Source organism: Amblyomma mixtum, chromosome 7 (assembly GCF_055824585.1).
Source record: "Amblyomma mixtum isolate Tamu chromosome 7, ASM5582458v1, whole genome shotgun sequence".
In the NCBI taxonomy this organism is placed as follows: Eukaryota; Metazoa; Arthropoda; class Arachnida; order Ixodida; family Ixodidae; genus Amblyomma; species Amblyomma mixtum.
This window is the reverse complement of record NC_143018.1, coordinates 150,346,803-150,368,916: the sequence shown is the minus strand read 5'-3', so window position 1 is coordinate 150,368,916 and position 22,114 is coordinate 150,346,803. Positions and strand designations below refer to the sequence as shown.

General features: G+C 48.7%; 1 protein-coding gene across 5 annotated transcripts in view; it reads right to left on the bottom strand.

Annotated features, from left to right (window-relative positions):
• The window catches only part of shf (WNT inhibitory factor 1), a 412,546-nt gene extending 392,682 nt beyond the window's left edge, over positions 1 to 19,864 (bottom strand). For 2 of the 5 annotated variants that reach the window (XM_089553559.1, XM_089553558.1), the window contains exon 1: positions 19,642 to 19,860. In XM_089553559.1, the coding sequence (XP_089409685.1) occupies positions 19,642 to 19,841 (200 nt within the window). In that variant the 5' untranslated portion in view covers positions 19,842 to 19,860. Of the gene's footprint in view, positions 1 to 19,641 lie in introns of all 5 variants that reach the window. The other 3 variants (XR_016284440.1, XM_089553560.1, XM_089553561.1) reach the window with 3 other exon arrangements.
• Positions 19,865 to 22,114: the final 2,250 nt, after the last annotated feature.

Here is a 22,114-nt window from a genome sequence, read left to right as displayed (position 1 = left end):
GGGCCGGGACTGGCTAGCCCGGCTTCACATCCAACACGATTTCCACATTCAGGAGCGGGTCCGAGTGCCCGAACTCTGGAGACGCGCCGTCAGAGTTCGACCCCTCCCCACTAAGATGGATAAGGAAGACCATAGCCAGGCTAGGGCGGAAGCCTTAGCGCGCCACTATGGCAACAAGCAGGATGTCTACTACGTAGATGTAGCCGGGCCGACCCACGGGGGGCCGCGACCCACTGCCGCGGTCATACATCAAGAAATACAGGTGGACGGTCTCTCCTTTCAAGCCCCAGGCACAACACAAGCTGAAGAGGTTGCTATCGCCCTAGCTGCTTCTGATACCAAATCAAAACACATCATAACAGATTCGCGTTCGGCGTGTAAAAATTATGAGGCTGGCTGGATAACTCCACTAGCTGAACGAATACTAAGGAACTGCAGCCGAGACACCGATCCTACTCCCCGCTGCATAGTTTGGACTCCGGGCCATCAGGGCCTAGCAGGAAACGAAGCTGGAGACGCGGCGGCCCGAGCACTCATTCACCGGGCGTTCCCATTGGCTCCTGAGCACCTGAAACCTGAAGGTGGCTCTTTACTCTTAACTTTACTCTTTACTCTTTACTCTTTACTTTATCCTTATAATAACATCTTATTATAAGGATAGGCACCGCTCTTTACTCTTTACTTTATCCTTATAATAACATCTTATTATAAGGATAGGCACCGCGTGTACCCAGCCACTGCAAAGGGACTGGGGAAAGCAAACGAACGCGTTCTACTTAGACTGTTCACTAATACAATGCTGTGCCCGGCAGTATTAAAACACTTCGATCCCGCGTTCGCTGGCAGGTGCAAACACTGTGGCGAGGTGGCTGACACCTACCACATGATTTGGGCTTGCCAGCGCAACTCAGCTCTCTCCCCCCACCCCAACCCTACCAGAGAGGAATGGGAGGCGGCCCTGCTTGGCTGCTCGTCGGACCTTCAGGCCCAAAAGGCTTTGGTCAAGAGGGCTAAGCTGGCGGCTTCGACCAATGGGGTCCCGGAATAGGGACTCCACCCATTGCGGGGCTCTTTAAGAAAGCCTCACCTCTTTTATTAAATAAAGGCTTTTCATCATCACGCCTAACAGATGGTGTGACGTCAGCCTCTTCGTTGCTATGGCGACGCGTGACGTCAGCTTGCTCTCCGCCGCCGCGCGCTGTCCATCGCCTCGCCGACAGTCTCCCTCTACCTCTCTGATGCGCAGTACCGATTGCGCATCGCCATCTGCGTGGTTTCTGGTGTATATTTATTTATTAGAGATACTATCAGTCCGGTCAGGACCAAGATAGGAGTGATACAAGGTACAGATTACAAAGGCGGAACACGACAAACAAAACACCAGCACCATCCAGTCGGTGCCAAGTTTTAACATATCAAAAAATGGAACTGACCTTTAAGCAACAAATAAAATTGCGCAAAAATATCACTCCAACGAAACAGAAAACAATGTGAAAACACCACGCCCAACACAAATGCAAGGCGCATTATATCAGGCACTATACCAACCAATCACGAACTCCAGCAGAGAACACATCCACACCCGTGGACGTGGATGTGGATGTGGCTTAGCTCTGCTATGGGGAGGTGGTGACGAATCGCGGCTTCGGCCGCTTATCTGTTTTTTCAGCCACAGTCCGCTTCGGCGGACGCGGTTGTTGCTGCAACGCATGTATTTTCTTTTCTTTCTTCTCTTTCCTCTGATCTTTTAACTCTCCTCTATCTGCACGTGGCAGCGGTGGTGGCTCGGCTGGAGCCAGCTGGCAGGCCCGTGGAATTTCTTTTTCATCCTTCTCTCAGTAACAACAACCGCAGCCACGGCAGAAATTTTGAAAACGCGGAAAGGAGAGGAAAAACTCGTCTACCAGGGCTACTCCTACCGCGTAGTAGGAAGAAACGACAACCGAACGTCGTGGCGGTGCTGCACCGTCGGGTGCAAGCTACCACCGTCACGCTGGAAGGAGCACTTCGTGTTGACAGCAGCCTTCTTTATTTCTAGGATGCGATCAAAATGCGCTTAATTTTGTGACTGTGAAAACAGGAATGTAGACTCAACCAACCTTGAATATACTTGAAATATTCTTGTTCGCATCATTAAGCGGGAAAAAACTTTAATAAAAGGTAAGGAATAACCGAATATCTAGGATACACCTCGAAGAGCTACGTTCTGTTTGTTTTTTTTCCCCCGCAGGCAATGGCCCTGCACCTAGGCCTTTTCCCAACCCTGAACGTTGCATCGCGGCTTCGAGGAAAATGAACCAGCAAGCGATAGGATCTCGAGACTGGGCCAGAAAAGTCATTTCAGGGGCTTCATTGGATGGTAACTTATTATTGTTGCCATAGCCGGAAAAAAAAAATTCGAATTGGACTGCATCTGTTTTCATAACGTAGGAAGTCGTCGCAAAGCTCTGGAAATATTTCAATTTGTATTGACATAGACCTCAGGTGCGATGAGCAAATGTGAAAAGGTGCTAGCACTAATAAGGATGGAGTTTCCCTGGCAATTGGATTCTTCCAAAGGGGCTATTGGAGATAATTTTGTGGTGCGCTTGACCGGCTTTGACCTACAAGGAATATTTTCAATTCCTAGGCAGAGTATTTACTTCACCTGGCTCTGCGTAATACATTATAAAACGTATAGGACATCCCTTCACCTGAACGTACCTACAGATTGCGAGGGGAACGTCCTCCGACAAGAACGCATTTTGAGGATGCGTGGATTCCGAAAACGTTTGAGTGAAAACCACTATCAGCAGCAGCGACACTATGCTGATTGAAGGCTTTTTTTTTTGTGACCGTAAACAGAGTGATACCGAAAGCACCGAGCTTCTACTTGATTTAATGTATTTTTTAAAAAAATTGCCGACGATTACGTTACTTCCTAGCCAAATTTGAGCGCAACTCATCAGCTGTTTCAGCTTTTCGATAGATTCAGGCAAAGAATTCGAGCAAGACATGTGTGTACAATTAAGACAACTTGTTATTTTTCGCACATATTCCTTCTTCAAGAAACGCTCCACTAAGAGTTCTTGATTGTCATGAAGGAAGCTTTGTGGACGGAGAAATAGACGGATATAGGATCCATCTACTGCACCAATTCCTGGTTCTCAATAACGAGGTCTGCGCAAGTATTTCGCGAGGTTGTCACAGCTGTGGGAGCCATTACGAGCGAGAGGAACGGGATGTTCTCCCGCATAAGTGGTAAGAAATTCCCGCTTGTCTTTATATCTACATTAAAGTCCCCACCCACCCTTGCATGCTTTGTCAATGCCAAAGCATGCAGCGCACGTCTGTCACTTCCGCCACGTAGCTTAAAGCACGATTGAGGAGTTCACTGTTCCAAGAGGGCAGCTATGCGCCTTCCCTCTGGTTCAGGCGTCTACCGAAATGTGTGACACAGATACTGCGCATTTCCTTTCCTCAAAAACCAATTTACAAATTTTATCCTCTACTTTCCAAGTCCCCGCTCTATTGGTTTCGCAGCTATGGGAGACAGATACTGTGCATTTCCTTTCCTCAAAAAAATACCTAGGAGACTTTGGAAATTCTAAAGTGTGCTTGGCGAAAGCCTTGCGGTCAACCCACTACCGCTTCCCCGAACCGCTTGGCGCGGAATCACTGGGCCGCATCAGAGCCATGCGTCTCACTCACTCGACTGCAACGAGACGTCTGGCGAAGGAGCGGCGGTGCAGCTGCCACCGCCGACGCGCGCGTGCTGGTTCTACCCCTACTGTGTGACGTCACGGTTGCTATGCACAGTTGCGGCCCCCACCGGCGCGCCGGTTGCTAAGGACAAGAGGAGGTTGCGCTTTTATTTTCTCCTTTCCAAGCTCCAGCTCCGTTGCTTCCGCAGCTTAAAGGGTGTCCACTGCTGGTAACAACGGACAACGGCGATGCCGCGAAACGCAAAAACGGGCGCCTAAGAGCTGCGCTCTAAAACAATTTTATGGAAATAATTGCCGCAAAAAGTAGCTCACCCAAAAGAAAATCTATTATTGCGACAGCCACCGTCTCTACCCGGCACCTGCCAAGGGGCTGAGTAAGGCGGAGGAGCGAACTCTGCGGCGCCTGCAGACAGGAACCCTTCTCTGTCCTGCAATAGCAAAACACTTCGATCCGAACACAGATGGGCGCTGCCCGCACTGTGGAGAGATCTGCGATATCTTTCACATGGTGTGGGCATGTACTCAGAATCCTCACCTTCCCCCCTCCCCCACCCCCACCCGAGAGGCATGGGAGACTGCCCTCCTCAACTGCTCCACACTGGAGTCCCAAAGGGCTCTGGTCAAGCGGGCGCGAGACGGGGCCTCGTCATGCGGTGTCCCGGACTAAGGATACCGACCATGCAGCAGGGTTATTTATTTTTTTTTTAACCCTCAAGCTCTCTTTGATTAAAGTTTTTCACCACCACCACCAAGGACTACTTCGGCCCTTTGCTGACCTCGCATTCCGATCCTTCGTGACGGATGTCATGACGGGGGTGTGAGTCTCTGCGCACGACTGAAAGTTTCTGGCCACTCCCACCCCGCGGACGGCGTCCTAGGAAAATTAGAAGGACGCTGTAGAACTCGACGACGAATGCGGTCGGAGACCCACTTTCTGATCTTGACTCGTGTAAAAATGCAAATAAATTCAGTATTCTTTCGCCACCTTCGATCTCCTTCGCTCAGCGGCACTCCTGTCCAGGTGGTGGGAACGGGCGTCGTGCTGACTGTGGTTCCGTCGAGACGCGACCGCGTCCTCAACAGCGTGTATTTTTAATGGCGCTTCTCCTAATTTCACCCTGTACTTATTCGGCCCGACCGCGAAACAGTTTTTGGAAGTGGGGTTTTCGGCAAATGAGGATTGTGGGGCTTGAATTCACAATGCTCTTCTCTTGCGAGGGCAATGGAAAGCTGTTTTTCTGATCGACTTAGAATGCAGGTAGAAAGAAATAGAACGTTACTTATCCACCCCTTCCCTTTACATCCACTACCGAATTTCAAAGGTTGGCCCTGCCCTCCAAAGCATCGATGACTAGGACCATTCACAGGCAACGGAGGATTTCCAAGGCGCTGCCGTCCACTCCTCGGTCCATTGCAGACATCGCATTGGATAGAGAACTCATGCAGTTGGCCAATGGCGACGACCGGCAGGATACTCATTCTTCTTGGAACAAAGCAAACTTCACTCCTGTCCGCTCTGGTTCGCCGGCGGAACATTCACAGTGGGACCAGCCGTGCTTTACCAGCTGTACACCCTTCACGCTCTGCAGTCTGTCGATGGTGTCTTGTCTGGGTGTTCAGGAACTCGAACCGGCTCTGTCGCCAATGAGATTTGCTCACATATTTCGATCCAAGCCGCCCGGGTGGTGTTTCCGGCCGCAACCCCTTCCGCGTGTTTTTTTTTTTTTCGTTGAAAGCAGTCTGTCCGAAGGAAGGTCCAAGAGATCTGCCTGATCCGAAAGTACGCTACCGAGTCCTACTTCCGCGAAGCAGGGCAGCTACTTCCGGCCTTGAGTTTTCCGCGACCGGAGGATGTTGCGAAAGGTGAGGTGGGCTCTTGCAGCACACGTTTCTTCCAGCTATTTGCTACGAAGTTGGGGTAATTACCTCCAAGCTCCGATACACACGCGTTAGACGCGTGAAAATTTTCGCTGACAACGCCGACTTCACTTGCGTGAAAGAATGCAGTTCCGCCTTCATACGCTGAGAAGTGTGCTTAAGCAGAGGCATTTAGAGCAATGAGAAAAGTAAGTGAAGGAAATGTCTCCCGCGAGTGCTGTGTTAGTGTGTGCCTTTGTTTTCATTTCCAGGCTACAATGAGCTCCAGGAGCATGCGCAAGTCCTGGACTATGAAGTGTGTGACTACTTTGAGCGGGTCTCCCATTGGGACGGAATGAAGCGCGTAAGGACACGCTTTGGAGCTGCCACGATCGCGTGGTCTCCCGAAGGCACAACAGGGCACCGCCTCCGAGATCACTACCGCGCTGCCCTGAAGCAGGCGGAGGCTGGGACTGCAGCTTCCCAAAGGGCAGTCTATGATAATATTGTAACAAGTGGAGGCGGGCTAGTTGGTGGTTGACAATGGAGTGCATATTGCAACCGCGCAAAACGACGAGGGACGAAGAGAACCGCGTCTGGTCCTCTGCTTTCCTCTCTTCGTCCCTTGTCGTTCTGCGCGGTTGCATTACGCACTCCATTACGATAATATTGCTGAAAGTCTGCAAGGCGTCTTGGTAAGCTACTGCACAATGCCTTTGATAGATGTTATGTTAGGCTGCCGGCTTGCTTACAGGTTGCAAACCTCTACAGTGTATGTCTCCAGCAAAATGAATGTTTTCTACAAGCTCCTACTTGTAGTAGCGGTCGGTAGTGCGTTGATTTCTCGCCGCAGTACTGAAACATGCGGTGCGTTTGACACGCATTGGTTCTTTCTGCACCGCCACTTTTCTTCATTCTCTTCTACTGGCGCGCTGCAGTGATAGTGTTCCAGTGGGTGCCGGCTGGCAGGCCCACCCTTCTCATTTTTTAATAAAGTCACTCACTAGTGCCACTAGTCCGTGCGCCAAGCCGACTCGCCTTTCTCGATACAGCTCGCTGTGACAGAGTACATCAGAATGAGTGCCCTCGTTTGGCGGGTCTTGCAGCCCCCGAAATTCGCTTGGCACGCAGATAGTCGCCAGTAAATCCGCAGCATACGATATTTTAGGAGAACATGCATTGTGCGAAATTATGTCCTAGGCTTCGTTCTTAAATACCGCTTGTATTATTCATAATATTTATAATTCATAATAAATAATAATTATTGAGTACTTCAAGCTCAGGGCGGTATATAGTATTTGGTTAATTTATTTTAGTTATTTTATTTTAGGAATGCTACAAGCCATTACGTTGGCTCAAGCAGGAGGGGCATATCACAAACAAAAGAGAAAGCACAGAAAAGCGTATACAATGTAACATGAAATGAACATAATGCACAAAAAGCACAAATGAAAACGTCAACTTCGCTAACTTGCACAAAAATGATTTTGCAATGCAGCCATGAAATCGTTAGACTGAAATACACTAATTGGAAGTGAATTTGACTCGTTCACCATTCGAGGGAAAAAACTGTACTTGTACGCGTTTCTTTTCGCGAAGATAGGTGCAAGCAAATACTCATGAATGTGTCGTGTTCTTCTTGCAGAAGGCCGACATGCGGAAGCTGGTAGCGTCATATTATTTTTTCCAGAAAGAGTATTATGTAGTAGTACAAGACGATTAATTTTTCTGTGTATTTCCAGTGTCTGTGTTCTACTGTTTAACATTATTGCAGAACATCACCATCAACATCAACCAAAAAAACGCAGTCTAAAAAAATTGCAAGGAACAATTTTTTTTTACGCAGACATTGCGCTTTCAAAGATATTGCGGTTTCATACACGGGAAGTAGAAATTATTTTGCTTCATTTTCCTCAAATATAAAGTACGTAAAAAGGTAGACAACAAAGGTATTTTTAAATATATAGAAAAATTTATACTGCCACAGTAGTCATTCCAATTATTTTCTGAGGTTGTCCGAAAGGCAAAGAAGCCAATAAATTGTTTCAAAGATCAGAAAACGTAAGCTGCGTAAGATAAGAAATTCGAGATTTGAGAACATTTGCTTTATATGGCGCATTAAGCCCAAATATTTGCAGCTAGGTGTTAATCAAAATATGGAAGGTAGTACGCAAAACAGCATCATTTACTTCCAGAATACGTTTTGTTTTCAAGGAGGAACCCGCCGCGGTGGCTCAATGGTAAGGCGCTCGTCTACCCAGCCGGAATACCCGGGTTCGAAACCGACCGCGGCGGCCGCGTTTCGATGGAGGCGAAATGCGAAAGTCGCCCGTGTGCTGTGCGATGTCAGTGCACGTTAAAGATCCCCAGGTGGTCGAAAGTAATCCGGAGACCTCCACTACGGCACCTCTTTCTCTCTTTCTTCTTTCATTCATACCTCCCTCCCTTCCCTTACGGCGGCGCGGTTAAAGTGTCCGCCGAGATATGTGAGACAGATACTGCGCCATTTCCTTTCCTCAAAAACCAATTTATTATTAAAAACCAATTTAAAGGAGGAAATAATTTTAATGCTGAGTCCAACGTTGCTCTTCATTGCAGTACACTTGGCCGCACAAGTGGGATGCGATGGACGCTTCGGCAGCACGGCATCAAAACTAGGAGAACGAAGCTGCCACTGGATATGCTCAAGACTCGTCAGGCACCCAACCCTGCGCAAGAAGCCCCGTCGGTCCTCTCTGCATATCACCAAATCACCACATTTTAGAAACTCAGCCGCTGAGGTAGTTGCAATACGCTGTCTGCGAATCGGGTCTACCCTCCGCCGGATAAGACACTAGATAAAGGGGAGGAACAACACCTCCGAAAGCTACAGACCAACACCAAGACTACATGCCATAGACCCGGAGTCATTTGACTCACAATGCAAATTCTGCGGGGAGAAGGCGGACCTGTACCATATGGTATAGGCCTGCCAACTAAATCAGGTGATCACTGTTAATCACCAGCCAACGCAGGAGGGGTGGGAGGCAGCTCTGACCAGCTCGGACGAAAAGAACCAAAAGCAACTCATCGAAAGAGCCCGGACAGCTGCCTATGCCAATGGGGTTCCGGACTGAGAGCTCAAACCGCCGCTACAACCTTCTAAACTATTTCATAAATATTTTCACCCCCACCAAACTCAGCCGCATGACGCTGGCACCACACCACAGTACCTTGTCGCCCTTATTTAGCGCCACATGGCGCCAATTACAGACAGGCTCCTTTATTTCACCCTACCGTCTCTCATGCTTTCACCCCACCTTTCCTCCTGATTGTACCACCTGCGGCGTGCCCAGGTCCACACTTTTCCACTGCCTTTGGGAATGTCCACTCATTCTTCCTGGGACGCTGCTTTACGGACCGCTCATCCCCACGGCCAGCAATGGCTGGTGGATCGGGCTTTACGTGAAGCACAAGCCCGTGGACTCCTGGACCAGTAGGGGACCACCCTGTAATATTTTTTTGTGTGTATTAAATAAAGTTGTTTCCATCCTTCCAAGACTCGTCCCGCAGCAGAGATAAGCGGCGGACCAGAGTGGTCATGTGCTGCTAACAGTGTTGCTCGGCCAAGCTTCCCATAACAAGGAGAGTGTGATCGTGTGAGCGAACCGGAGGGTTGTGTTTTTCGTAAGTTTGGCCACGGCAGATCCAGCGGCCGTGGTTTGGTTCTGTCCATCTTGGAATAAAACATGGAATAAAACCACATCTTGCAAAATTTTAGCGCGAAAAACACGGACAGAAAGAGTAGACGACACGAGCGCAGCAACATGTATGTTAACCAACTCGCCCAATATGCAGTACTGTTAATAAAACCACCCTGGCGCAAATAATTTCGCATAGACAAAAGAGACGAGGAGACAATGGACAGGCGCCAACTTCCAACTGTTCATCGCTCGAGAAAAGCACATACGTCTACAGCCTCAGGTAACGGCCACATTTTCACTCCACGTGCCCCATCGCACCATCATTATTGCACAGAAAATCGTACTCCACCGCATTCAGTTTAACTGAATTATCACTCATGCACAAGGCTGCCTTTTTTCTTGATGTTTTGAAAGGCTTCCAATAAAAGCCTCGCCTGCTTGAATTTGCTTCTGCCTAGAATACTCGCCTTTTCCAGTCGAGATTCGCACTTGCCCGTGTTAACGTGGCTGACCAAAGTGGCGTATTTATCTCTATTATTCTACACCTTTTTGTCATGCTCCCCAAGGCGTTTGTTGATGCACCTCCTCGTTTGCCCTATATAGTGCCGCGAGTCTTTGTAGCGTTTGTTTGTTGTGTTTATTTGTTCATGCTTCAAGGCTGCCGGCACGCCGCTTTATCGCTTCGTTTTTGACGCAAGACGCGCCTAGAATTATCTCGATGGATCGCATCCGGACGGAGCCGACTCTAGTTTGTGCCAGAATTTTCTAGTAACTTCTAAAGCTTTATCTCGAAGATTCGCTGTCGGCTTTAAAGAGAGCACGGCCGACAGCGGCGGGCATTCTGTTCGACGACCGGCGAGCACGCTCGTTGCTACGCCGCCGCCGAGTGATTCAGTTCTTTGCGGGCGCAAGTCAGCCCGAATAAAGAGTTTCGTTTCGAAGACATTCTCGCTGTTTTCCTGTTCGCCGGACTTCAGTCACCACTACGTGACAACAGGACATACCACAGGTCAGGGGTATCTCGTACACCACTCCTTCCATGCAGAATATGAAGGTGCGCTGATGTTTTATGCTGCACCCAGGGCGCTCAGTGCCACAAATCCGGGGTACAAGTTTGCTCAACTTGTTTGTGGCTGAAAAAACGAGCGGTACCTTGTGCCTTTTAGCCACCTTCTTCAAATTTTGTGACACTTTGTGCACATAAGGCATTTTACCGCAGGGCGCCTTTCTTCAGAATTCTTTGGACTGGTGCAGCGTTTATTTTTTTTTTATCAGGGTTTCAGCGGCGGCAGTCAACACCACCGAGGGGAAGCCAGGAGCCAAAAGGCGTCCAATCTGATTTCTTAAGCTGTCGTGCATTTGTGCGAGTTCGTTGTCCAAAGCGACTAAATAAATTTCACATAAAATAGGGGCGACAGATGCCAGCATGCGCGACGGAATAAAACGAAGTTATTTCCGGAATAAAACAATATTATTTTTGAATAAAACAAAAATATTATTAGTTTTGTTTTATTACAAAGCTATTATTAGCCCCACCGCGGTGGCTCATTGGTTACGGCGCTCGGCTGCTGACCCGAAAGACGCGGGTTTGATCCTGCCCGCGGCGGCCGAATTTCGATGGCGAAATTCAAGAGGCCCGTGTACTGTGCGATATCAGTTCCCGTTGAAGAACCCCAAGTGCTCGAAATTTCCGGAGTCCTTCACTACGGCGTCCCTCATAGCCTGAGTCGCTTTAAGACGTTAAACCCCAATAAATCCAAACCAAAACTATTATTAAACTTATTTGCGCGAAGGTGGTTTTATTCCAAGTTTCAAGATGCTAAACCAACTAGCCCGGCAACACGCCTTACTGTGCCCATGGGCTAAAGAAATAGTAAAAGCGGAATAGATGGGCATTTTGCATCTCTTCTTGCATCAGATCAGTGTTCAGAGGCCATAGAAAGGATAGATACTGACCTCCTATGAGCTATTTGCGTCGATGGAGGAAACGTTCAAGCGTACCGTAGCTCTCTGGGCGCCACAAGAATTTATTCAAGAAAAAATGTCCAGGATGGTTTGAAAGAGCAGTAGCTTTGAAAGGAACACGGGCGTTTCATGACATCGAGCGTTGAGCTATATTAAAAAGGGTCATTTCTGGGCTCAAGCTATTCATTGCATGTTGTTCGCTGTGCATTTCGGAAAAACTGGGCAAAATATGAGCTGCCTTCATGCAGTGAGTATTTTGCAGCTAAAAGTTCTCCCGAACCGCGTGGCAGTCAGGCAACACATCACTGACGACATAAGCTGACGGCGACGCGCCTGCTCACGACTGCACTGCGCGTCGTTCCATGTTAGGGGAAGTCCCTTTTCTACCTAGCTGCTGCCCGGCAACATCACCACAGTGTGCCGCGGCAAGTAGGCTCGCGCTCTGATCCGCACCGACCGTCAGTCAGGCTGCTTCAGTATGGCAGCCGACAGCCAGCTCAAATGCGCGCCTCACTTCTTTCTTACGCACTCGGGATAACGAAGTGGCATACAAGTCAAGAAGGAGCCCCTCAAAGGGCGTCGACCGCGGCCAATCCCGTTGAGCCGCCCCGAGGTGAAGGGGGAGTTGACGCCATTGTCCGCTTCGTTCCGAGTTGCCTACCTGCAACGCACCACCTATTCGCAGACGTTGATTGTCCGCGGGTTTCAGGCGTCGCAAAGTAGGTGAGCCCGTCGCCTTACTTTCAGCACTCAAACCTCAGGCACTCGGAGCGCCATGGTTCTCTCTGGCCCCTTGGCCTCGGCTCCAACGTGTGCTCGGTGAGGAGCAAGCGTGGAGCAACAATAGGGTTGAACGCTGGGCTCAACTTGAAAAATATTTATTTTCTCGCGTGACGAAGTGGTCCATTACAATTTCCTAAAATGCCTTTCACCGGGTGGAACTCTGAAGCGTACCATTTTCATAGTTGGTTTACTAACACCCCAGTATACAACTGACGTTTGAATATTCCTAAAAAAAAAAACTTTACTGATATGTTTTTCTCTGAAGCGGCTTACGTTTTCTGGCATTTAAAACATTTTATTGGCTTCTTTGCGTACCGGACAAGTTGAGAAAATAGTAATTAGTTTGCGTGACTAAGGTTATCGTCAACCTTTTTTCAGCGCTGTGAACAATGGTTATCAGACACGAATTGCCAACATGACCGAAAAATTCAGGGGGCACTTTGGCTCTCTAAAGTGCTGCAAGGCGAAAGCGTTTCCTGGCGCACTGTTTGTTTCTATTTCCAACGGCGGCAGGACCAAGTTAGAAAGAGACAAGCGTCACAGCTAACGCAGCTGGCCAGGCTTAGCCAGAGCTACACCACACCAACTTTTTTTCCTTCAACTTTACCCAGTTGAAAAAAAAGTTAGGCTGTGATAAGTTTTTGGCAGTCACACGGTTTCACTTCGTGCTCTGGCGGCCACTAGGAAAGCGAAACACTCGTCTACGGGTCCGGCTATGCGGGACGCCGTAGTGGATGGCTCCGGACAATTTCGACCACCTCGGGTTCCTTAGTGCACTGATATAACATAGTGCACGAGGCGAAATGCGACCGCCGCGGCAATTTATTTTGTTCGTTATTTTGTTGTGGGATTGGTTTCGTAGAGCCAGGTTAAAAATTTTCAGTTTTGAGGACACAGAAGGCGCAGCAGATGCCTCAGTTCTATAGGTGGACAACTCAATCGCGTCTTGAGGGGAGGGAGGAAGGTGCCTTAGTGGAGGGCTCGGGAATAATTTCAACCACCTGGGAACTTGACATCACACAGCACACGGGTGCATTTTTGCATTTCGCCTGTATCAAAACGCGACCGCCAGGAGCGGAGGAAGTCGCAATAGCTCTCGCTGCCGCCGATCCAAAATCGAGAACGGTTATCACAGACTCTCGCCGGGCCTGTGAACATTATCTCGCAGGGGAAATATCACCTATTGCCTCCCAACTTCTAAGACGCGCTCCCGCCGATCCAACTCGCACAAAAGTGATCTGGGCTCCTTGCCACCAGGGTCTACGAGGCAATGAGGCCGCTGATGCGGCCGCCCGAGCGCTCACACACCGGACACCTCATCCTAGCTCTCCTCGCTCAGAAGCTCATAAACCGCTTCCGCGAAATCCTAATTCATTATTGCGACAGCCACCGTCTCTACCCGGCACCTGCCAAGGGGAGGAGCGAACTCTGTGCACAATCCGACGGACACAGTCCTTCTCTTCCTGCCTCTTTTCTTTGGCCGTTGCGCTGAAAATCCATGAGTTTAAATCAAGTATACCAGCCAGCCCAAGAACTCACTCTACTAAAGTAGCTCAGCCTGCTTTTCCTTGATGCGTTAGCATTAAAACAGTGCCGAGAACGGAAACACGTCTGTCGCCTTGTGTACGGCGTCACTGAAAGAGAAGAGGGGGCGCTGCCATGCAACCCCGCAAGTTGTCGGTCAGCCCACGTGGCCTTCGGCGTTCGGCCACCGACGGATACGTGTCGCGCGTTCCAAGAGGCGCGTTGTGTTTTGTGCGCTGTAAAACTAATGCTAATGCGTTAGGGTTGCATGAATCCCATTGATCGCTCTTCGCTCTTTTAAAATTGATGGAATTAACTGCGAGTAACCTCAGGCGCGTGTACCGCTCGAAATGTTTCCATTCAGTATTTCTTCGTCCATGCACACTGTGCAAGTCTCATTATTTCCTCACAATTCCATCGTACGACCGCGCTTCCAACGTAAACAGTAGTTTTTTTTTCTAGCCAGCAGCATAAAAGTCTGTAAAGAGCCGTATTTTTCTTCGCGTCCAAGGAATTCTTGAATGATATGCTGTTCTGACTTTTACACAACTGTGCAAGAGTAACTCCGCGGCTTGCACGAAATTTGTACAGAGGAGGTCACGTCTATAGGCCTGTTTACATGAACTCGATAGAGCCGAGTCGACCTTGCTTGTCGAGTAAAAAACCAGTTGTCGAGTTCATGTAAACGCTGTCGGGTCGAGTAAAATAAGCCGCAGGGCGAGTCAAGTTAACTCACCTTCAGGGGGTAGGTTAACTCACTTGCCCCGCTTTTCTAAAAAGAATCTAGTCGAAGAGTCGGGTTAACGGGAGGGGAGAGGATATATGCAAACCTGTCTTTCGCCTGCGCCGTCGCGCCTCCGAGACAGCAGTGCCATGCCGCCATCTCGGAGGCTGCCCTCTCCCGCTTGCGCTGTTTGACGCTTGGTGCCGCTGGAGTTGAAGCGGTCTCAACTCGCTAAAGTCGAGTTCATGAAAACACGCAGTCGTCGAGTTGGGTGACCTTGCTCAACTCGATCCCCTCACTCGACCCGCCGTTGTCGGGTTCATGTAAACGCCGTCTATGGGCAGTGCCAGGTAATGTGCATGAAGAGGCAACCTTGTCCACATCCACGAAGAATGACGCGCTCTCTATTCCAGTGATATCAACTCGTACCACTTAACTTCGACATGAAAAGCTCTGAAAGAGGCTGAAAAAGTTTGCGTTCTACATGAAAAATAGCTTAAACAATTCAGATACAATACGCGAAGCAGAAGCGTAAACCGGAATTCTAGTGAAACCAAAGAACTATCAAACCAAGATTAAGCAATACCCCACCAGAGACACTGAAACGAGGCATGCCCCAACCTGCCGCGTACCCTACCTTGTGTTTAAACGAGTTAAGTGCTGATGCGTCCCACAGCAGAGGTGCTTGCGCTGCTGTGTAGGCTTGCATGCGTCTAAGCCAATTCTTTGCCACCAATTGCTGAACTCGCTCTTTTGCGCTTCTCCCGTTCACAATCTTTCCGCTGTGTGACTTGTGCGACACATACGTTTCATTTTTTTTTTGCGTTTTTTCGTTCTACTGCTCTCTGCTTATAGTTCCTGCGTGGCAAGTCGGCAACTCTCGTTCACATTCTCAGCGCGTAGTTCTGGTGTTTTTTATGCTTGCTGCTTCCACACGCATTCGCCCAGGGGGCCCGTCAAGCTGCCTCTCGTAGCTTTCTTCCCTCGGCTCTGTCACATCAGCCCTCTCCCATGTCTCTCCAATTAGCCCTGTCCTTTGCCAGTTGCGGCCACCGTATCCCGGCAAAACTTCTTAATCTCATACGCCCAGCTAACTTTCTGTCGCCCCTTCTCTTGTAATCCACTCCGTTACCCTTAAGGACCAGCGGTTATCTTGCCTTCGCATTGCACACCCTGCCCAAGCCCATTTCTTCCTCTTTGGTTTCGACTAGGATGTCATTAACCCGCGTTTGTTCCTTCACCCACTCCGCCCGCTTCCTGTCTCTTAACCTATCATTTTCCTTTCCAATTTAAGTTGAACCCTTTTCGCCTTCCTCCACGTTTCTGCCCCAGAGGTGAGGAAAGGTAAGATACAGCTATTATATACTTTTCTCCTGAGGCATACCAGGTAAACCGCCACTCATATATGAAATTGAAACTTTTGAAGGTTACTTTCGTTTTCAGCATTTTAACTTTAAACCCATCGCTCTTCTTTGCCTGGGTAGGTACTCAACAGGCTTTGGGAATCGTCTTTCGAGTTACCCAGCAAGACAATGTCACCAGAAAATCGGAGATTACTAAGGTATTTACGATCAACTTTTATCCCCAGGTCTTCTAAAATCAGATTTATGTACACTTAATGAGCCCGCGATGAAGAATACCGTCTCTCTCTGGCCTTTCTGATTGTGATTTTATTCTCTTCGGAGTACTGCGGTGGCTGTCAAGCCGCTAATTATTTTTCCCAGTACTCGAAAATGTCCTTATTCTACACCCTGGTTGCGCAATTCCTGCGTGACTGAAGTTTCGACTCGGTCAAATGCTTTCTCGTCATCTATAAAGGGGTAGCATATATTCCGGGCATTTCTCTGCATGATGTATTGTTGAGTAGCTTTTACGGAATGGGTCCTGGTCATCTGATTCACTGAAGTTTGAGATTCGTGATTCTATTAGCGATCATCCCCGTAAATGCCTTGTAAGCTGTCAAGAAAATGTGCATATTAACGAATAAGTGGTAAGAGAAAAAAAGAGGTAATTCAGGAGCTCATTGCAGAAGAGACTCTAGCCGAGGACGACGACCTCGGTGTTCAGGCAGCGGAAGATAAGGTAGACGGTAGACCTCTCTCGGGAGGCGAAAGATGTGGTTAAATACTATCAGGTCAGCTACCCAGTAAGCGACATAAGCAAGTAAAATAGAATGGAGGAAGGGTATGCAGATGTACGCCAGAGCGCGGTGGCAGGTGTACAGTGAGCATCTTCGGGTGCTCCAATCCAATCCGCACCGCACCATACGGCGGCCGCAGTACTTCGTGGACAACAGATCCGCACCGCCGGGAACATTCCGCCCCCTGGTCTAACCAAGGGGTGCAGACAGGTCGACATAACTAAGCAGGTGCAGATGTATTAACAAGGTACAGGTGTTTCGGGGAGAAGTTACCTTGCAGCAGCAACAAATTTTACTTGGAGATGATTTTCACAGCGAAAATACCTGAGAGGCAGTTTTTGTCCAATAATCGCCGTAACTAACTTGGAAGAAACATGTCGCGAAAATTTTGCACGAAAAACTGGATGTTCTCGCATTTGATGAGCGTGTCATAGTAAAATGTTGGGGCGAAGTAAGTGCGTTCCTAAAATCCAATTACAGCAAGAAACTTTGTGGAGTTTCAATTGGTTCAAAACACTGATAGCACACAACTCCTCAGACATTCCGCAATGTGTGTGCGGGATTCCTAGAGGCAGCTTCCTCGGAGAGCTATTATTTTGTCTAGGGCCTACATCTCCTGAATAGAATGGCAATGCATAAATGCAAAAAGAGCGCATCTGTATTGGGTCATGCCTAGCACCCATACTTAGCGACGTGTTTCTGACCGTGCGCAACAGAATCTTGAATGAACGGTTCGAATGGACCGGCGTTTGTGGAATTTTTTTGGACGATTATCTTGGTGTTTTCAGAGTGTGATAACCTCGGATTCGAGCCACAGTTTCATGTCTATCCAGTTTTCTTAGAGCGCGTCAAACGGACGAAGGAATACCGTTTATGATTTTAACAGGTATCTCTCGTTTCACTTCACCCCATGTTTTATTTATTTATTCAATACTGCCAGCCGCCTTTTGGTGGCCAAGGCAGGAGTGGGGATACAATTGCACAGTGCTCTGTCAACAGCAAACAACGAAAAAAAGGGGGAAAAAAAGAAGGCCTGCAGGTAGGCAACAAAATTTCTGCCATACAACTCAAATAATAGACGAGTAACAAACACTTTACATTAAAATACAAAACAACACGCGACAAGGGCAACACTCCAAAATCGAACCAAATACCCTAATTTGACCGGCTGGGGTTGATTGCAGATAAAAATGTTTCGGCTGACGATAAAGTGACCAGTTCGCGAGGTCAGGTAATGCATTCCAATCAGCTATCGTTCTTGGAAAGAATGACAGCTTGTATGCAGTGGTTCTGCATTTGGGAACTACAATTGTTTTATCGTGTTTGTGCCGAGTTTGTCGTGTTCTGTTATACTGCATACAAGTGTGAAAGTCTATTCTGGTGTGCTTATTGATGATCATGATCCTTTTCCAAGCGACAGCTGCTGATTAGTCTGCAGACCCTAAACGTTTCCTTGCGTGCTTTCTTTGTTATAATACTCATGTTTTAACCTGTTTTAAAGTACTCTGTATGGGAACTGCTCCGAATACAAGAAAGAAGCATTAAATGTTATCCTATAAAGAATAGTGAACACTATATCGTACGGCACGAAACTACACTCGGTTGACATGAAGGAGAAATGCGATGAGTTAGGCATCATTCAGATACGTGAACTATTTCACTTTGTTGTGTTAACACGGTATTGTATTCAAATGAATATAAGACTCCCGTAAAAAAAAATGTCACCTTGAGAAAAACGGAACGTTTTTTTAAGCCACGGGTTTACACAAACTATGGTAAAAACATGCGCAGTTATTATGTGCCGGCTGTATTTAATGAAATTCCCGATGATCTATGTATTGCAAATAATAAACGTAGGATGATCAGTGACATAAGAATTGGGTGTGCAAATGCCTTGTGTATAGCTTGAGTTCTTTCGTATGTGGTATTTTGTGTTCACAGACTTTTTTTTTTCTCTCTATCTTAGCATGACTGTTTAGACAAGAAATGTATGCATATGGAGGTGTTTCTCCACCTGCTGCCTGATCAGCCAACAAGCAAAATGTGCTTAGGCAGATCAGAAGTTATGAATGTGTACGCATAGATACGAATGAATTTTGATTTGATTTCATTTGACTTTGGTGTAAATGTACTACACTACCCATATGCACAGTTCAATTTCTTTTCTCATGCAGTTTTGGTAGACAGTGAGGCATGAAAAACTGCGATACAATCGCTGCTTTAATTCACTGCAGACCGAGTCCTTCTCAAGAGCCGGAATTGCCGCCCACAGCAGAGCGCGATTGGGCATGCACCGCCTGTACTAATTAATTTGAAACTGCTCCAACTGTGGGCTGCATATTACTCGAATACTGTCTTCGAGGGCAGGTCAAGTCGTCGTGCACCGTTCGATCGGCTTGCTGCCGATGCCGACGGGCACTGAGTGCATCGTACCCAGGGATGCGCCACGGCGAAATTGGCTTTGAAAAATTAAATTAAAAAATTACATCGGGGCAAATGTAATAATAAATCACATAATCAATTACAGTTCGCCAACAGTATACACATAACACCGCAATTACCTCCAAAAGTAACGTAAGTACTCTTATATTGCTGGTATTACTTCTGACGCATACAAAGTAACGCTGGTGACAGTTCCCACAGCTATGTCAGGTTTCGTAATTTCATGCAGAGCAGCAACAACTGACATTCAATATACGCAACGAAAATTTCACCCCACTCTGCCTGCAGCAAGGCCTTGCTGACCGGAAAAGCGGTGCCCTATATGAAGGGGAACCACGAAGATAACTTTTTCTGAAATACTTCATAACTACATATTATAGGGTGGGTATCTAAGCAATTTATTGAACGTAATTTAATTACTGCAATGTCTTACTGCAATGTCTGACAGGACATTTCCGTCCCTGCTACAGTTACCCGTACCGTCATGTCTAGTCGAAATGGCGGGCTATCTTTCCCCATATCGGCTGAAGAGAACATGGGTGCAACCGGGCGAAGCGGAAGTTTTTCTTTTCTCATCAGTTTTACGCATCCTTTCGCTCGACACATTCGCCCCCCGGAAAGAGGCGCGTATTTCCCGCAATCAGCGAGTGCTGTCACATGGCACCGCAGAGCAAGAGGCATGCGCCGACCGCGAAAGAAGGGGCGCGCTTTGTCCGTGACGGTTTCGCACTCTGGTCAAGCGAGTCGCCCGCCACAATAGCGGGCGGCGCACGTGCGTCTGCGGGGTCGCGCGGCGCACAAGGGGGGCTGCTGGCTCACCGCTGAACTCCCGTACTTGTTTCTCGTCGATCCAGAGCGAGAAGTCGTCGTTGCGCAGCTTGCCGCCGCCGCGTCCGCCGGCCGCCGTCGCCGCGAGAAGCAGCAGGAGCACGAGCAGGCCTGCCATGCTGCGCCCAGAGCGGAGGCGCCGAACGAGCTACCTCGCACAACTGGCCCGGCCGGCTGCGCAGGGAAAACATTTGCTCGTCACCCGCTGCTCGCCCTCTCTCCTGCGGCCATTTTCGTCGTCGCCGCCCCCTCTCTCCCAGCTGGCGGGGTGCCGCCGCCCGTCGGAGCAGCGCCCCACACAATGGAGCGGCCGTGCAGCGTATCAGGGTGCACGGGGGGAAGGCTTACCGTATACCGGGAACCTACGCAGGCCTACCGTGTGGCCCGCAAACAGTACCCCGCCGGCCACAAAACCCTAACTCTAAAGCCTAAGAAAACACCTGGCGCCGTTTAAAGACAAATACGTACCCTCATCGCCCAATTTACTCGCACATTTACCCAGACAAGTACACGGGTGCATGTGAATTCTGCCCTCAGTCAGCCAACCTCACGCATATGATGTGGGGTTGCTCAAATCTTCCCAAACTACCCAGCAACATTGAAAATATGGAGCAGTGGGAGGCACTGATGCGCAGCTCCGATCCAGCCGTCCAAGTGGCGGCATGCAAGTGGGAGGCCGCCGGGGCTCGAGGGCTCCCGTCTGCCTGATCCCATCACCCTTCCCTTTTAAATTTGCGCACAAATAAAGTCTTAAACAACAACAACAAGGCTCAACACAATCTGGCGGGCTAGTTGGTAGGAATCCATACGATTTCAGCAGCGGGAAAACGGTTAGGAAAAGCGCTCTGTCCTGGCCGCCTTCTGTCTTTTCCTAACCGTTTTCGCGCTGCTGAAATCGTATGTAAACAAGGCTTAAATCTGGCGTCGAAAGCTGCGAAGTGATTTAATCCCGCAGTAGCAGCCGGTGCCGCTCCCGGCCACCGCAACGGGTGATCCGCAACGGCGGCTGGTTATGGTTCGCAAAATTATCCAATGCACTGCGATGACGCCTCTCCCGACTGCTTCTCGGCTCGTTCCCCGCTGTTACAGACCTGCCACTCATCACGATGAACGAGGACCCGCCTGGTCGGCTGCCCAACTGGTCCGTAACGCAACACTCCGTGTAACGGCTCTGGAATTCAAGGACGCGGTGGGAAAGCAGAGACCGCCCCAGCCAATGATCGGCCAGATTCACATCGATTGCCAATGTGCTTGAAGAAACACCAGCCTGTGTGGCGAAAAAGGGCTTGGCTACCGAGCTAAATTTTAGCGACACTGGGCAGGGTGCTGATAAAGAACTTGGCCGCCGTGCAATAAGCGAGCGTGATGGCGGAGCTTGGGCAAAGTGTAAAGCACGTGTGTGGAAACAGCTTGTCTTAATTGAATAGTTTTCAGGCGCAAAAAACAGACAAGGCACGTAGCTAGGGTGACAAGACGAAGCGCCATATTCTGGGCAAAACCAATGAAAGTAATGCTAGGGAGTTGATAGAAGCGTTTTTTATCAAAAATAAAGGCGATTTGTGCGTAAGCGACGCATCCATTGCATTGTATAAAAGTGAAAAGAAATTCTTGGGGCACGCCTTATCATCTCGTTCCTGAGCTTTAGGTGACCCACCTGAGCATGTGATGAAAAGCTACATGAGTACGTTTCATGCATGCTGTAAAATCAGTTGGAAGTTGGCACTTCTTCCGGTCGCCTACCTAGGTGTCTCGTCTGTTTTTTGAGCCTAAAAACTATTAAATTATGAACCAAAACCTACCAGACCAGCAGCAAGTGCTCTTAGCTTGTCTTTATAACCGAGCAGCCTCCGCGGCGAGAGACAAAGTTGTGCGTTGTAGTGCGTAAACATTGAAAAACACCGGTTACAGTATTGGGGCGCCATGCCGGAAGGCCTGAGTTTGGCGCTCGCCCGAGTTTCATCCGAGTTCAGTCAACGAAGATAGCGCGGAACGTGCGCAGGCAGCGGACAATAAAATGTAGAGATAAAGCCACGTAAAGGCGATACAAGCGCACCCTGCGCGCCTGTTTCACATTTCAAACACAATACACTGCGCAATACCAGGCAGCAGCGCTACCTGAAGTTATCAGCGCCATATCAGCAATCGCGAAATCGTGACTTCGCTGCTATCTATCTGCACACCCGCCGCTAGCTGTTTGACACGCCTTTGCGGGCGCGTCAAAGGCGTGTCTTCTCTTTCAGGCTCTATCTGTCTCTACATTTCCGAAGATGAACAGTGCGCAATAGGTGCACTCTTGTATCAACCCTTTCTCTTCTCTCGAATACGTTAAAAGGCAACAGAGAATATTGTCACGCGTGGTTCAGTAGGGCGGTGCCCGAATGGCGGTGTCAATATTGTGAACATTTTGTTCATTTCCAAATCTGTTTTAAAATGTGAATCCAATGAAGCGTTGCTGAAAAGCATA